The 17,485-nt window shown below is 50.4% G+C and overlaps 1 protein-coding gene across 1 annotated transcript in view; it reads right to left on the minus strand.

The window, feature by feature from the left end:
* Nucleotides 1-17,485, minus strand: part of LOC140741687 (G-protein coupled receptor 22-like) — a 43,304-nt gene continuing 25,819 nt past the window's right edge. Inside the window, 3 exon segments of the mRNA XM_073071965.1 lie at nt 1-6,857; nt 6,859-7,752; nt 8,666-8,807. Coding sequence (XP_072928066.1) covers nt 6,399-6,857; nt 6,859-7,704 — 1,305 coding nt within the window. The 5' untranslated portion in view covers nt 7,705-7,752; nt 8,666-8,807 and the 3' untranslated portion in view covers nt 1-6,398.

The following is a 17,485-nucleotide window of genomic DNA, read 5'->3' on the forward strand; positions in this document are numbered from 1 at the left end:
TACTATTTTTAACAGTATTTATTGATAAAAATACACAAAAATAATATCAATGCAAACACACAGATAATATACGTCATCAATACTAAATCTAAAAGCGCGGGTATAATAATAATCAATAAGAAATAGCTCTATCGTTGTCTAGGGGATAATGTATTGTCCGATGGAAATATAAAAGTCACTTTAGTTCAGTCAAGCTGTAGGCTGCAGCCTTTGGTTGGAGAGAAAGACGGAGGTTTAACTTGCCCATTCCTTTTATGATGTCAATCCTTCAAGAGTCGTTGGGGGACTGATTTCCCCTTCGAGGTTAGCTAAAGCCGTGCTTCCGTGGCAAGACCCACCGATTCTGGGGCAAATGGAAAAGGACGCACGTGAGCTGGTTCCACCGGCTTTCGCTGTTAAAGGAGTTCTAGCATTTCTTCTGGTGCATCTGAAGGGGCTGTTCCTCAGACCCTCTTTTATCCTGACTCACAGGGTCTCAGATGGCAATCAGGGTGGGATGATGCAATCCCTCCACCAACCCCCCCCCCCCCTTCGGTTCATTGCCTGGGGGCTTCGATGCATCGTACAGGATTCAATACACAAGTCCGTCTCCAAGAGACAATAGCCGTTATCAATGGTTCCACCTTTCGGAGGCCAGGACACATTCCAAACTCTTTGTGGATTCTGCATGTCTTTCTCTCATTTCCTGGGTCTCCTGACTCGAATCAATAGCGATCCTGCCATTCTCAAAAAGGAGGGGGCCACGGGCGTAACAACTCAAAGATAAATCTTGTCCTTCCCTCCCACATAGTCCATTATGCTATCATCCATGTGTCTATCTTAAGAGTTTCGTATATTCCTTAATGTATCTGCCTCTACCATCACCCCTGGAAGGGCATTCCACACACACACACCACTTTCTATGCAAAAAAAAATGACCTCCACCCCGATACTTTGCCCCAAACACCTTAAAATATTACCCTTCGTATTAGTTTTTCCATCCTAGGAAAAAGTCTCCGTCCATCCGCTCAATCTTTGCCTATTTTTTTTTCTTTTTGTGTTCTTAAATACAAGTGTTACCCAACTACCACGTCCCGTTAGCCAGACGGACTCCGATCACTTGCTGACCTGTGAAACTCCGTGTACTGTTCAGATAGCATTACAGTTCCCCCGGTCTCCAGCAGGTGGCAGCAGGACTCTGTACAATCTCCATCGAGATGATAGACAATCCCACAGTCACAGTTACCCCCAGGATTCACACTCCACCCCAGTCTCCCCGGGAATTTTCACTCCCCCACAGTCTACTCACACCCCACAGTCACCCCGGGAATTTTCACTCCCCCACAGTCTACTCCTCCCGGGGATTCTCACTCCACCCCAGTCTCACCCCCCGGGGATACTCACACCCCACAATCTACTCCCCCCGGGGATTCTCACTCCACCCCAGTCTCACCCCCCGGGGATACTCACACCCCACAGTCACCCTGGGAATTTTCACACCCCACAGTCACCCCGGGGTTTCTCACTCCACCCCAGTTTCCTTCCCCCGGGGATTCTCACATCCCAGTCACCCTCCCGGGGATTCTCACGCCCCCACAGTTTCCTTCCCCCAGGGATACTCCACAGTTACCCCACAGTTTCCTTCCCCCAGGGATACTCACACCCCACAGTCACCCCGGGGTTTCTCACTCCACCCCAGTCTCACCCCCCGGGGATTTCTCACTCCCCCAGTTTCCTTCCTCCGGGGATTCTCACGTCCCTACAGTCTCCCGCGGGAATACTCACATCCCGACAGATTCTCACACCCCACAGTCTCCCCCCGGGGATTTCTCACTCCCCCACAGTTTCCTTCCCCCAGGGATACTCACACCCCACAGTCACCCCGGGGTTTCTCACTCCACCCCAGTCTCACCCCCCGGGGATACTCACACCCCATAGTCACCCCGGGAATTTTCACTCCCCCACAGTCTACTCCCCCCGGGGATTTCTCACTCCCCCACAGTTTCCTTCCCCCGGGGATTTCTCACTCCCCCACAGTTTCCTTCCCCCGGGGATTCTCACACCCCCCATAGTCACTCAGGGGACTCTCACGTCCCTACAGTCTCCCCCCAGTGGTTTCTCACTCCCCCACAGACTCATCCGAGGGCTCTCACCCTCCGAAACCCTTGTGCGACCATATTCCCCCAGTAACCTGCAACCTGGCAACTGCTTCTCTGCTGGTCATTTGCTCGCAACCCACTCACCAAGATACCAGGACCCTCTCACCCACTCACTCTCCTCACAATGAGGCCCCTCTCTCTCACTCAACAAGGTCCCAGTTCCTGTCCGCCCCCACCACCATTCACCAGGACTCCACCTCCCTACCCTTGCCTCCAGATGCTGCCTGCCCTGATGTACCTGTCAAACACTCACTGGGTTTATTTCTGTTTTCCAGTATCTACCTTCTGTTGATTTTATTAACTGGGGAAAGGTGGTGATGACCTTTGAACCCTCCTCCTCCTCTGTCGGACACCTTTCTCCTGAATTTCAACCTGGCTGAACTGATGATCTCTTCATGCGAGATACTTTCTGCTGCTGGGAGATGGGGAGGATTTCTGAAGTCTGACCAACAGTGACCTCAATCTGAACTGGAGACCAGAAAAATGGCTCAAGGGTACAGGAACTGTACACTGGAGTTCACCCTACATCAACAGCTGACATCAACTCTCCCAGAAACTGCTGTGAATTGATCATTGTTGGCTCTGTTTCCAACTGCACCTACCCTCCTGGCTCTGACCCCAGAAACACACCATCATTGAACTGTAACATAACCAATACTCTTCCAGCTCCAGAGGAGTGGTGATGCAAAGGGAGCGTGAGGGGGTGTGTGCTTCCAGGGACCTCGGAACCAGCACAGGCTCTCCTTCAGAAAGAGATAGGACATAGCACAAGCCATTCGGCCCACAATATTGTGCCAACCTTATAATCTACTTCAAGATCAATATAACATTTCTCTCCTATATAGTCTCCATTTTCTATCAACCATTTGCCTATTTTAAGTATCTCATTTAATACTTTTAATACAATTTTATTCATTTTTCGGATGGCACGGTAGTGTAGTGGTAAGCAAAACGCTTTGTGGTACCAGCAACCTGGGTTCAATTCCCACCACTGCCTATAAGGAGTTTGTACGTTCTCCCCGTGACCATGCGGGTTTCCTCCAGGTGCTCCAGTTTCCTCCCACAGTCCAAAGACGTACCAGTTAATGAGTAATTGCAAATTGCCCCTGATTAGGATTGCTGGCAATGCAGCTTGAAGGTCAGTAAGGGCCTGTTCTGCTCTGTATTTCAAAAAATTACTTAGTTAGTTGAGTAGAAATACAATTAAATTGTATAGAAATATGATACATCTCATTTAAGATTTAATTATGTGGAAATACAAGAACAGAAATTTTTGGGTCCTTGTATTTCTACTCAATTACTATTGTCAGAGGAAGAGATACAGGGGCATAAAATTACAATTTGATTGAGCACAAGATGATGAGGTACGGCTTGAGGGGACAGTCAGAGCTTTTATCTCAGGGTGGAAATATCTAATGTTAAAGGGCATCATTTAAAGGTGATTGGAGGAAAGTAGAGGGGTGGGGGTGGGAAGAGATGTCAGAGGTAGGTTTTTTTGAAAGAGGGAGGTGGGGGTACAGGTCACACTGCCAAGGGCAGGGGTAGAGGCAGATTCAGAAAGCCACATGGATGATAGAAAAATGGAGAGCACTGTGGGAGGGAAGGATTAGGTTGATCTTACAGGCTGGCACAACATCATGGACCAGAGGGCTGGTACTGTCTGTTCAATGCTCTAAGAGGCATTTGGACAGGAATTGAGAGGTATGGGCCAAACAACGGTGAACGGGGTAGATCATGGAGAGTTGATGTCAGCTGTTAGGATGAAGGGCCTGGTTCTATGAAATGTCAACAATCACCATGTTTCGGAGACATTAGACAACAATTAAGTAGGCAAAATACAAAAGGACAAGGTCTTAACATGTATAAATGGAATTTGTGTGTAGACGGACAAAAATCAGCATGCATGATTTGGGCTGAAGGAGCTCTTTCTGTCTGTATTTGAAAACTAGTCATTTCTTACTTGGACTGAACCACTCCTGCCGGTATTCTTTTAGTCTCAGCTTTAGTTTCATAATTGTATTTTCTTAATTTAACCCTCCACATTTTCCAAAACCTCTTGCCCAATTCACCAAACTTCCCAGCTTTGCAGTCAGTAGAAGCTGCCTCCATGCTTGGAAGGTCCCACCTCTGCCCTCTGAGGGTCCCAACTCCGTGCTCTGTGCTCTGAGGGTCCACCTCCACCCTCTGAGGGTCCCAACTCCGTGCTCTGTGCTCTGAGGTTCCACCTCCGCCCTCTGAGGGTCCCAACTCCGTGCTCTGAGGGTCCACCTCCGCCCTCTGAGGGTCCACCTCCGTGCTCTGAGGGTCCACCTCCACCCTCTGAGGGTCCCAACTCCGTGCTCTGCGCTCTGAGGGTCCACCTCCGTGCTCTGTGCTCTGAGGGTCCACCTCCACCCTCTGAGGGTCCCAACTCCATGCTCTGTGCTCTGAGGGTCCACCTCCGCCCTCTGAGGGTCCCAACTCCGTGCTCTGTGCTCTGAGGGTCCACCTCCGCCCTCTGAGGGTCCCAACTCCGTGCTCCGTGCTCTGAGGGTCCCATGTCCAGGTTGACTCATTTGTTGACCCCACTACAATGCTCTGTGCTCTGAAGGTCCCCCTCTACCTTCTGAGGGTCCCACCTCGTGCTCTGTCCTTTCACCACACTGACTCATTTGTTGACCCCCCCTCCACACTCTGTGATCTGAGGGCCCTATCACTGCACTGTGGGTCCATCTCCTCACTGACACTAGGCACCACCTCCCTGCTGACACACTAGTCGGCCCTACCTCTGCACTCCGAGGGTTTATAAGGTTCTGAAAGAATAAAACTCCTCCTGTTAGTCAGTCAGTGTTTATTGCCCCCACCCCTAATTGCCCTCGAAAAGGAGGGGCTGAGGTGCTCTTTGCAGTCCTTCTGGTGAAGGTGTTCACCACGGTGCTGGTGGGGAGGGAGTTCAGGGTTTAGACCCAATGACAGGGAAGGAACAGCGAGACATTTCCAAGCCAGGGTGGTGGTGTCTCTCTGCACCCACTGCCTTTGTTCTTGGAGGTAGAGTCACTGTTCTGGGAGGAGTGAATTCTGCAGCCTCAGTGTGCCAGTACTGGAGGGACAGGGTGTCTGTTTCGTGAGGTGGGCAGGGCAGATCCAGCGGGTTCTTTGTTCTGGACAGTGTTGAACTTCTCGAGAGCTGTGCTCACCCAGGCCAGTGGAAAGAGTTCAATCACACTCCCGACCTGTGCCTGCTAGGTGGTGCAAAGAGCCCGGTGTGTCAGGAGATGAGTCACAACCCACAGGATACCCAGCTTCTGATCTGGTCTGGGGCACAGTATCTGTCTGTCCAGTTGAGTCCGTGTCGGCATGAACTCCTGGAGTTTTGAATCCAGTGGAGCACTGGGTTCTTCTGGCAGCTTGCATGTTGCAGTAACCTCCATCTCCTGGTGGGACACCGCTCCTGCCTCCCAACACTGGCACTGAAACTGGCCTTTACCTTCTCTCCAGAGGCAGCTTGGAGCCTCCAGTACAAAAGAGGTGAGGGTGGGAGGGATGTGGGGCCTAGGTGAGGGGGTTGTTGGTGGACCCCTCTGCTGGCTATGGTTCTGGGACTGGTTTAACCTATGCACTGCTGTGTTCCACTGGGTGCTGTCAAGAGTAGGGACAGGGCTTCGGTGCTGAAGGGTCTTGCTGGGTGCTCTAGGGGTAGGACCTTGGTGCCTTTGGTTCTGGGAGGGAGGAAGAGATGGAAAGGGGGGAATGAGGGTGGGATGGGGAGATGGAAGAAGGGAGGGCAAGTTTGAGAATAGGTGAGATTAAGGGTGGAGTTTGGGGAAGATGGAGGAATGCTGGTGTTTGAGGTTGGGACAGGGTGGAAGAGGGAAGGATGGTGGTATTTGAGGGTGGGATCGAGGAAGGGGCTTGGGGAAGGTGGGCGAGCGAGATCGAAAATAGGAGAATTGAAGGTAGGATTGGGAGTTTGAGGGAGGAAAGGGGTGATTGAGAGTGAAATTGGGGAATGGGGGTAATTGAGGATGAGATAGAGGAATGGGTGTGATTGAGGGTGGGGTGGGATTGCAGGAATGGGGGTGATTGAAGGTGTTATTGGGGAATGGGGTAATTGAGGGTGTTATTGGGGATGTGGGTGATTGAGGATGGGATTGGGAAATGGGGGTGATTGAGAATGGGATTGGGGAATGAAGTGGTTGAGGATGGGATTGGGGGAATGGAGTGATTGAGGGTGGGATTGGGGCCAAGTACTGAAGTGGGCCTGTGCTGTGGTGTGGAGGATCAGGCCTGGACGTGGGCCAGGGGCTGGGAGCGAGCCCCAGCTGCCCCCGCCTGCTGAGCCTTGCCAGTCTCCACCCAGGAATTGTGGATGACGGTGGCACTGGGCGCAGGATCAACTTGCAGCACGGACACTACCCGCTTCTTCACCTTGCTCTTGAGGACCTGACGGAACTTGTGTCGGGCAAAGGCATACAGCAGTGGGTGGAAGACAGTGGTGGCGTAGGCGAGCGCTAGGCCGCAGAGGCGCAGACGGATCAGCCGGTCACTGGGCCCCAGACTCAGCAGCAGCACGTTCACCACGGAGACAGGAGCCCAGCACAGCAGGAAGGTGCAGACGGTGATGAGTGACATCCGGAACACCCGCCTCTGCCTCTGCCGTCGGTCGCGGTGCCGCCTGACTGCCCGCCGCAGTGCGATGATCACTGACACTGAGGCGTGGACGCCCAGTGGGGGGGGGTGGTCCTCCCGCGGCAGGGGCCGGCCTCCTGCTCTCGTACTGAGTGCCGAGCGAGGCCGCCCCTGCCCCCGTGCCCTTCCTCTTTCGCCGCCGCCGCCTCCTACTCTTGTGCTTCTGCCCGCGGCCGAAGTGGTTGCCGACGCGGATGTCGAGTGCCTTTAGAATGCGGGAGTAGGCAGCCAGCATGCCCGCAGCAGCCAAGCAGAAGCAGGGGATCTGCAGGAAGAGATGGCCGTAGACGGCAGGCCGGCGCCGGTACTCTCCGGTGCCGATGCACAGCAGGCTCCGGTTCTGCCAGGCGGGGCTCTGCAGCGGAGCCCTGAAGAACTCGGCCTCGACAAAGGGCGTGAAAAAGACCAGCAGCGAGAGGAGCCAGACGGCGGCCAGCAGAAGCACCGCCCGGCCGGGCGTCAGCAGCCTGTTGGCTGGCCGCACCGAGATGTCGTACCTGTCCAGGCTGATCACCAGCACGTTGACGGCAGTGGCCACGCTGGCAAAGGTGACACATGCCTCGTGGAAACAACATAGGAGTGCCACATCACCGTCGAGCGGGGTCAGCACCACGGTGACGGTCAGGGGGACACACACCAGGCAGATGATGAGGTCCAGCACATGCAGGTTCATGGTCACCACATTACTGACCGAGTCTACCAAGCCGCTCTGCACACAGTACAGGACCAGCACCGTCAGGTTGCTGCCGAATGCCAGCACAATCTCCAGCGTCAGAAAGCTGGTCAGCGACACCTGGAAGCTGACTGGGTAGGAGACATACCAGCCCTGCTTTACGGATGACTTGTCCATGGCCTCGGGCACTGTCTGGAAATTATCCAATTCCATGGCTGTGTCCATCCTGGCCTCTCAGCATAGTCCCGGGAATGGCAAACACCCTCACGGTACCTAGAACAAACACAATCACACCGTGACCACGTGCACATGGATTGCAACCCCTCCTCAGCTATCCGTGCGGCGGGGGGGACAGGGGAGGGGAGGGGGAGATTGGAGAGGTGGGGATGTGGACCAGAAGGGGATAAGGAGATGGGGATGTGGACCAGAAGGGGATAAGGAGATGGGGATGTGGACCGGAAGGGGATAAGGAGATGGGGATGTGGACCAGAAGGGGATAAGGAGATGGGGATGTGGACCGGAAGGGGATAAGGAGATGGGGATGTGGACCAGAAGGGGATAAGGAGATGGGGATGTGGACCGGAAGGGGATAAGGAGATGGGGATGTGGACCAGAAGGGGATAAGGAGATGGGGATGTGGACCGGAAGGGGATAAGGAGATGGGGATGTGGACCAGAAGGGGATAAGGAGATGGGGATGTGGACTGGAAGGAGGTTAGGAGATGGGGATGTGGACTGGAAGGGGATAAGGAGATGGGGATGTGGACCAGAAGGGGATAAGGAGATGGGGATGTGGACTGGAAGGAGGTTAGGAGATGGGAATGTGGACTGGAAGGGGATACGGAGATGGGGATGTGGACCAGAAGGGGATAAGGAGATGGGGATGTGGACCAGAAGGGGATAAGGAGATGGGGATGTGGACTGGAAGGGGATAAGGAGATGGGGATGTGGACTGGAAGGAGGTTAGGAGATGGGAGACAGAGGAAAAGGAGGAAGAGGGAGGGGGATGGGGATGGGAGACAGAGGGGAATTGGGGAATGGAGTGGACGGGGTTAAGGGTAATGGAGATGAAGAGAAGATTAGGGGATGGAGAGAGGGTGTTATGGGGAAGGGACAGTGGAGAGGGGAGGATTTGCTGGGGTTTGGGAGACAGCTGTGGAACAGTGTCCCTCGGAGTCTGTACCTACCTGTGCCCTCTCTTGTGGACACACAGCAGTACTCCTGGGCAGCAGAGTTGGGTGGTGTACTCTGGCCACGGCTCTCATAGTGTCCAGTGCTCCAGCACCGGTACATTGGAGACAAGCGGATGTCAGCCCCGTGGACAGCTTTCTGTTCAAAGATAAAGATTAATTTTATTTATTATATGTACAACAAAACATAGAAATATAGAGTGAAATGAGTTGTTTCTGTCAATGAAAAACACCGTCTGAGGATGTGCATTTGAGACCTCTGTTGGCCTGAAGCGTTAACTATTTATTCCCCTGCTGAGTCCTTTCAGCATTTTGTGGTGTCCAGATGCGACCGAATCTCCCAGCTTCTGCACTAACCGTATCGCACCGTCTATCCAGGCCTAAGAGGCAGTGTGAGAGTGACTAGCCATCACTCATACTTCCCTAGTTTGGCATCTTCACCACAAAAGGACAGGACAGCATCTTGGTGAGAGTCCGTGCTACACCTGGTTCCTCTCTTGGTTGGTCTGGATCAGGGTGCCAGATCTTCCACAGGACCGCTCCAGTGTGCCATCAGGAGCTGGTTTCAGATGGCCAGCTTCACTGGGATCCTTACCTTCCACACCAGTCTCTCATGTGGGGCCTGTTGTCTGGCTGGAAGCATCACAGCCTGATATAGCATCTGCTCTGCCCGCGAGCACAGCTCGGTCCAGCACATGCAGACCAGTCTCCACTCCACTGACATGGTGACAAGAAAGCAGCCAGCATACATAAACTCCACCCGGGCATTCTCTCTTCTTTCCTCTCCAATCCTGCAGAAGATACAAGACCCTGAGGGCGTGTACCAGAAGCTCACGGACAGTTTCTTCCCCTCTCTCAGACCTCTCATATGCTGTCCTGTCATGGACAGCTTCTACCCCTCTCTCAGATCTCCCCTATTCTGTCCTCTCACGGACAGCTTCTACCCCTCTCTCAGATCTCTCCTATTCTGTCCTCTCACAGACAGCTTCTACCCCTCTCTCAGATCTCTCCTATTCTGTCCTGTCATGGACAGCTTCTACCCCTCTCTCAGATCTCTCCTATTCTGTCCTCTCACAGACAGCTTCTACCCCTCTCTCAGATCTCTCCTATTCTGTCCTGTCATGGACAGCTTCTACCCCTCTCTCAGATCTCCCCTATTCTGTCCTCTCACAGACAGCTTCTACCCCTCTCTCAGATCTCTCCTATTCTGTCCTCTCACAGACAGCTTCTACCCCTCTCTCAGATCTCCCCTATTCTGTCCTCTCACAGACAGCTTCTACCCCTCTCTCAGATCTCTCCTATTCTGTCCTCTCACAGACAGCTTCTACCCCTCTCTTAGATCTCCCCTATTCTGTCCTCTCACGGACAGCTTCTACCCCTCTCTCAGATCTCCCCTATTCTATCCTCTCACGGACAGCTTCTACCCCTCTCTCAGATCTCCCCTATTCTATCCTCTCACGGACAGCTTCTACACCTCGATGTGGGGATCAGTTTTGGGGCCACTGCTGTTTTCAATTTACATTAATGATTTGGATAAGCACAAAACAAATAAACTAGTAAAGTTTGCCGATGACACAAAATTAGGGGGATTGTCTGATAACATTCGGGCAGTAGAATCAGTACAGTTAGATCTAAGCAAAATCCAGATGTGGGCAGATAAATGGCAGACACGAGGAAATCTGCAGATGCTGCAAATTCAAGCAACACACACAAAATGCTGGTGGAACACAGCAGGCCAGGCATCATCTATAGGAGAAGCACTGTCGACATTTTGGGCCGAGACGAAGGGTCTCAGCCCGAAACGTTGACAGTGCTTCTCCTTATAGATGCTGCCTGGCCTGCTGTGTTCCACCAGCATTTTGTGTGTGTTAGATAAATGGCAGATAAAATTTAATGGAAGTAAATGTAAAATATTACATATGGGGAGTAGAAATATTAGCTGTAACTATACAGTAGGGGGTCTTGAGTTAGAAAAAGTGCTATATGAGAGGGATTTGGGTATCTTGGTAGACTTTTCACACCTAGAATAGGAATGCTAATAGATCGTTGGGCTATATAACGTGTTCAGTGGAGGGACGTTCTCCTTAAGCTGTATTATGCGTTTGTGAGGCCACATATTGAATATTCTGTACAATTTTGGTCTCCATATTGTGTGAGGGATGTCCGAGGGGTGTGTGTCACTATTTACAGGGGGTCCTGGGGAGTGTGTCGGTATTTACAGGGGGTCCCGGGGGAGTGTGTCGGTATTTACAGGGGGTCCCGGGGGAGTGTGTCACTATTTGCAGGGGGTCCCGGGGGAGTGTGTCGGTATTTACAGGGGGTCCCGGGAAGTGTGTCGGTATTTACAGGGGGTCCCGGGGGAGTGTGTCACTATTTACAGGGGGTCCCAGGGAGTGTGTCACTATTTACAGGGGGTCCCGGGGGTGTGTGTCACTATTTACAGGGGGTCCCGGGGAGTGTGTCAGTATTTAAAGGGGTTCCCGGGGAGTGTGTCAGTATTTACAGGGGGTACCGGGGAGTGTGTCGGTATTTACAGGGGGTCCCGGGGGAGTGTGTCGGTATTTACAGGGGGTCCCGGGGGAGTGTGTCACTATTTACAGGGGGTCCCGGGGGAGTGTGTCGGTATTTACAGGGGGTCCCGGGGAGTGTGTCGGTATTTACAGGGGGTCCCGGGGAGTGTGTCACTATTTACAGGGGGTCCCGGGGAGTGTGTCACTATTTACAGGGGGTCCCGGGGGTGTGTGTCACTATTTACAGGGGGTCCCAGGGAGTGTGTCAGTATTTAAAGGGGTTCCCGGGGAGTGTGTCAGTATTTACAGGGGGTACCGGGGAGTGTGTCAGTATTTACAGGGGGTCCCGGGGAGTGTGTCGGTATTTACAGGGGGTCCCGGGGGAGTGTGTCAGTATTTACAGGGGGTCCCGGGGGAGTGTGTCACTATTTACAGGGGGTCCCGGGGGAGTGTGTCGGTATTTACAGGGGGTCCCGGGGGAGTGTGTCGGTATTTACAGGGGGTACCGGGGAGTGTGTCGGTATTTACAGGGGGTCCCGGGGGAGTGTGTCACTATTTACAGGGGGTCCCAGGGAGTGTGTCAGTATTTAAAGGGGTTCCCGGGGAGTGTGTCAGTATTTACAGGGGGTACCGGGGAGTGTGTCAGTATTTACAGGGGGTCCCGGGGAGTGTGTCGGTATTTACAGGGGGTCCCGGGGGAGTGTGTCAGTATTTACAGGGGGTCCCGGGGGAGTGTGTCACTATTTACAGGGGGTCCCGGGGGAGTGTGTCGGTATTTACAGGGGGTCCCGGGGGAGTGTGTCGGTATTTACAGGGGGTACCGGGGAGTGTGTCGGAATTTACAGGGGGTCCCGGGGGAGTGTGTCACTATTTACAGGGGGTCCCGGGGGAGTGTGTCGGTATTTACAGGGGGTCCCGGGGGAGTGTGTCGGTATTTACAGGGGGTCCCGGGGGAGTGTGTCGGTATTTACAGGGGGTCCCGGGGGAGTGTGTCACTATTTACAGGGGGTCCCGGGGGAGTGTGTCGGTATTTACAGGGGGTCCCGGGGGAGTGTGTCGGTATTTACAGGGGGTACCGGGGAGTGTGTCGGTATTTACAGGGGGTCCCGGGGGAGTGTGTCGGTATTTACAGGGGGTCCCGGGGGAGTGTGTCACTATTTACAGGGGGTCCCGGGGGAGTGTGTCGGTATTTACAGGGGGTCCCGGGGGAGTGTGTCGGTATTTACAGGGGGTACCGGGGAGTGTGTCGGTATTTACAGGGGGTCCCGGGGGAGTGTGTCACTATTTACAGGGGGTCCCGGGGGAGTGTGTCGGTATTTACAGGGGGTCCCGGGGGAGTGTGTCGGTATTTACAGGGGGTCCCGGGGGAGTGTGTCACTATTTACAGGGGGTCCCGGGGGAGTGTGTCGGTATTTACAGGGGGTCCCGGGGGAGTGTGTCACTATTTACAGGGGGTCCCGGGGGAGTGTGTCGGTATTTACAGGGGGTCCCGGGGAGTGTGTCGGTATTTACAGGGGGTCCCGGGGGAGTGTGTCGGTATTTACAGGGGGTCCCGGGGAGTGTGTCGGTATTCACAGGGGGTCCCGGGGGAGTGTGTCAGTATTCACAGGGGGTCCCGGGGAGTGTGTCGGTATTTACAGGGGGTCCCGGGGGAGTGTGTCACTATTTACAGGGGGTCCCGGGGAGTGTGTCGGTATTTACAGGGGGTCCCGGGGGAGTGTGTCGGTATTTACAGGGGGTCCCGGGGGAGTGTGTCACTATTTACAGGGGGTCCCGGGGAGTGTGTCGGTATTTACAGGGGGTCCCGGGGAGTGTGTCGGTATTTACAGGGGGTCCCAGGGGAGCGTGTCAGTATTTACAGGGGGTCCCGGGGGAGTGTGTCGGTATTTACAGGGGGTCCCAGGGGAGCGTGTCAGTATTTACAGGGGGTTAGCCATGATGGAAGTGTGGAGAAGACGATGGACTGAATGGTCTAATAGAGGCGCACAATTAGTTGTGACTGTTTCAGGCTGGAGGTTGTGATTTAATGAGCAGAGAGGATTGATTCTCATGCTGGCTGCCTGCCAGCTCACACAAGAGCTTCACAAAGAATTATTACATCTTTTAATGAGGTTCCTGGAAAGTCGCGTTTCCTGAAGATAAGTGGCTGCCAAGCGGGCACTTTGATCTTCTGGCTTTAATTCCCCTGGCCTGCCGAGAAGAGACCAGTATCTGCATCAGGAACCTGCTAATGCTCATCAGCATCCCCGAGTCAAGGAGACAGAGGGCATCGGTTTCACACCATCTGCACCAGCGTTGCCTCTAACCAGCGTTTCAATGTCAGCCATTTAACACTGAGTTCAGTGGCTTCTGCTGTGCTCAGGACCGTGATGGTAAATCTCCCGTTAAGCCCCTCAGAATAAACCCCGGCACAAAGGCACCTACATTATAAGACCATGAGACAGAGGAACAGAATTAGGCTATTCAGCCCATCGATTACTCTGCCATCATTATTCCTCTGAAAGTGGATCAGCAAATTTGCTGATCTCACCGAGGTTGGGGGTGTTATGGACAGCGAGGAGACTATCACAGCTTGTAGCAGGATCTGGACCAGCTGGAAAATGGCAAATGGAGTTTAACACAGGCAAGTGTGAGGTGTTGCGCTTTGGAGGACCAACCAGGGTAGGTCTTACACAGTGAACGGTAGGGCATTGAGGAGTGTGGTAGAACTGAGGGATCCGGGAATACAGATACATCATCCTTTGAAAGTGGCGTCACAGATAGACAAACCAGCGTAGCTCTTACATGATGAACAGTGGGGCACAGAGAGACCTCAGAATGTCTGTTTCTAAAAAAGGGTAAAGACCCAACAGAGTGTTCCTCGTATAGGCCGATTTCTTTGCTCAATGTTGATGTTAAAATCTTGGCCAAAGTTTTGGCTTATAGATTAGAAACTGTTATCCCCTCTATTATTTCTGATGATCAAAGTGGTTTTATTAAAAATCGTCTTCCTTTTTTCAACATTCAGCGTTTATTTAACATTTTATATTCACTTTCAACTGGGATTCCTGAATGTGTTATTTCCCTCGATGTGGAGAAAGCATTTGATTGTATAGAGTGGAACTACCTTTTTGCAGTTTTAGAAAAATTTGACCGGTCAAAGTTCTATCTCTTGGATCAAATTGCTGTATTTGTGTCCTACTGCCTCTGTTTTGACTAATTTTCAGAAATCCCAGTTATTTAACCTCAAACGTGGCACTCGTCAGGGATGCCCTTTAAGTCCCTTTCTCTTTGATTTGGCTATAGAACCTTTGGCGATAGCATTTCAAAATTGTCCTGAATTGACTGGGATTTGGAGAGGGGGTGTTGAGCATAGAGTTTCTCTTTATGCTGATGACTTATTACTTTTCCTTTCAAATCCGTCTCCATCCTTACCTCCAATGTTTTCTCTTCTTGATCAGTTTAGCCAGTTCTCTGCCTATAAACTTAATTTACATAAGAGCGAACTTTTCCCAATTAATAAAGAAGCACAAGAATTAACATTTTGTGATCTCCCTTTTAAAGTAGTTCATAATCAATTTACTTATCTTGGGATTACAGTCACAAGGAAGTTTAAAGATCTCTTACGTGAAAATTTTGCCAATCTTTCATATACTATAAAACAGAGTCTGTTACAATGGTCACCTCTATCTATGTCTTTGGTAGGTCGCATCAATGTTGTTAAAATGTATGTTCTCCCTAAACTTTTATATTTATTTCAATCAATCCCAATTTTTATTCCTAAATCTTTTTTTGATTCCTTAGACTATTATTTTGTCATATCTGTGGAAGAATAAGCACTCTAGAATTAATAAAGTTTATCTCCAAAAATCTAAAAAAGAGGGTGGCATGGCTTTACCTAACTTTCATTTATATTATTGGGCAGCCAATATACGTTGTGCTACCTTTTGGTCTTTTTTCCATGGCCAATCCGAGTGCCCTAATTGGGTGGCAATGGAGTTGAGTTCCGCTAAAGATTTATCTATCTCTGCACTTCTAGGCTCTGTACTCCCTAGTAGTTTGTCCAGATTAATTGTTAATCCTCTTGTTAGACACACTTTGCATATATGGTCTCAGTTTAGGAAGTTTTATGGTTTCCATGGTTTTTCCTTTTCTAGCCCTATCTTACATAATCACCTTTTTTTTTACCTACTACGTATGATTCAGCATTCTATGATTGGTATAGGAAGGGCATTAGACATTTTGAAGATCTTTTTATTGATAATCACTTTGCATCTTTTCAATAGCTCTCTGCTAAGTTCAATCTGCCCAATGCTTATTTTTTTAGATATCTCCAAATTAGACACTTTATTAATCCTTTAATTCCTAACTTCCTGAAATGCCTGAGAAAAATGTTATGGATTTCTTTCTTTCTATTAATCCACTAGGTAAAGGTTTAATATCATTTATTCGTGATAAATTAGCATCCTTACGGCGTGCCCCTGTGGATAAAATTAGAATGGCTTGGGAGCATGATTTAAATATCTCCTTATCTGATGAGACTTGGGATTCGATTCTCAAATCGGTTAATTCAACCTCTCTTTGTGCTCACCATTGCTTTTTACAGTTTAAGATTGTTCATAGAGCCCATATGTCTAAATCTAAACTATCTCGATTTTACCCTAACATTAGTCCTCTCTGTGATAAATGTAAAAGGGGCGAGGCCTCTCTCATTCATATGTACTGGTTTTGTCCTAGCTTGGAGAAATTTTGGAAAGATGTCTTCATAACGTTATCTTGTATTCTGAATCACCACCTAGAACCTAACCCTTTAATTGCTTTGTTCGGTTTTTTGGGTGAGACAGATTTACGTCTGAGTTCGACCAAGTGTCGAATATTATCTTTTGCTTCTCTCCTGGCTAGACATTTAATCCTCCTTAGATGGAGAGATGTTGCCCCGCCCACGCATGCTCAATGGCTTAATGATATTATGTCCTGCTTAGACCTTGAAAAAATTCATTATTCAGTTCTTAATTCGGATACAAAGTTCCATAAGGTCTGGGGACCTTTTATTGAGTATTTTCATAACCTTCCTCTTAACTAAGATTTTTTTTTGGTCCCTTGCTTTCAGCTCCTTTTTTGTTGGTAGTAGGCATTAATATCTTCTGTTGCTAAGTGTATTTACAGTTTTGGGGGTTTGAATGTCCTGATGTATACTCTCTAGATTGTGTTGTGGTTGGTCTGGAGTTCTTTTTTGTTGCGGGGCTTGGGGAGGATACTAATTTTACATATCTTCAATTTGGGTGCTTTCTCAATTATCTTCTTTTGTATTATATTATTATTGTATGTTTATTTTTGCACTGTATGAATGTTCTTCATTTCGATCTGGGGTTTCTTTTATCTGTAGCGATGTAGAAAATGTATAAAAAAACTAATAAAAAATTTAAAAAAAAAGAATGTCTGTTTCTGTGCAGTAGTTCTATGACTCTCTGACTCTAATCCCATTCTCCTTCCTTCTCCCTATAACCTTTGACTCCCTGACTAATGAAGAACCTATCAACCTCCACTTTATACATTAACATACATTAGGGACCTTTAAGAGAATCTCAGTGGTCACGGTGTCAGAACATTAACGCAGCCCCTAATGTCAGCAAAATAACGGTTCACATGGGGGGGGCATAATCTTAAAGTGAATGGAGGAAAGTATCGGGGGATGTCAGAGGTAGGTTTTTATACAGAGAGTGGTGGGTGTGTGGAACATCCCGCTGGGCTGGTGTAGAGGCAGATACATTAGGGACATTTAAGAGACTCTTAGACAGGCACATGGATGACAGTAAAATGGAGGCTGTGTAGGAGGGAAGGGTTAGATTGATCTTACATTACGTTAAAACATCAGAACCACATAATGGGCTAAAGGGCCTGTACTGTGCTGTATGTTCTATGAAAGAGCTGACTGTTGACTTCAGGAAGATGTGTGGTGAACACAACCTCGCCCTTAGCCCTGGAGAGATGATTGCCAGCTGAGATTCCTCAGCAGCAACTTCTCCTGGTCCCTCCGCACTGATGTGGTGACCAGTGTATCAGGCGCCTATCCCCTTGGAGATGGAATTGGCTCAGATCCCCACACTCTGTGTACCCTCAAGGCATTTGGCAGGGATGTGACTGGATGCTAGAGTGATGAACATTGGGGCAGCTGTTCAGTTTTAGACCGATGAAAGTGAGTGTACCCCATCTACCCCATTTCCTGCCTGTTACACTCCCCCTACTGACACTAGTACAGCACGGTAGCCAAGCAGTTAGCATAACACTACTAAATTGTCAGTGACCCAGGTTCAATTCCCGCTGCCGT

This window comes from Hemitrygon akajei, chromosome 19 (assembly GCF_048418815.1).
Source record: "Hemitrygon akajei chromosome 19, sHemAka1.3, whole genome shotgun sequence".
Lineage (NCBI taxonomy): Eukaryota > Metazoa > Chordata > Chondrichthyes > Myliobatiformes > Dasyatidae > Hemitrygon > Hemitrygon akajei.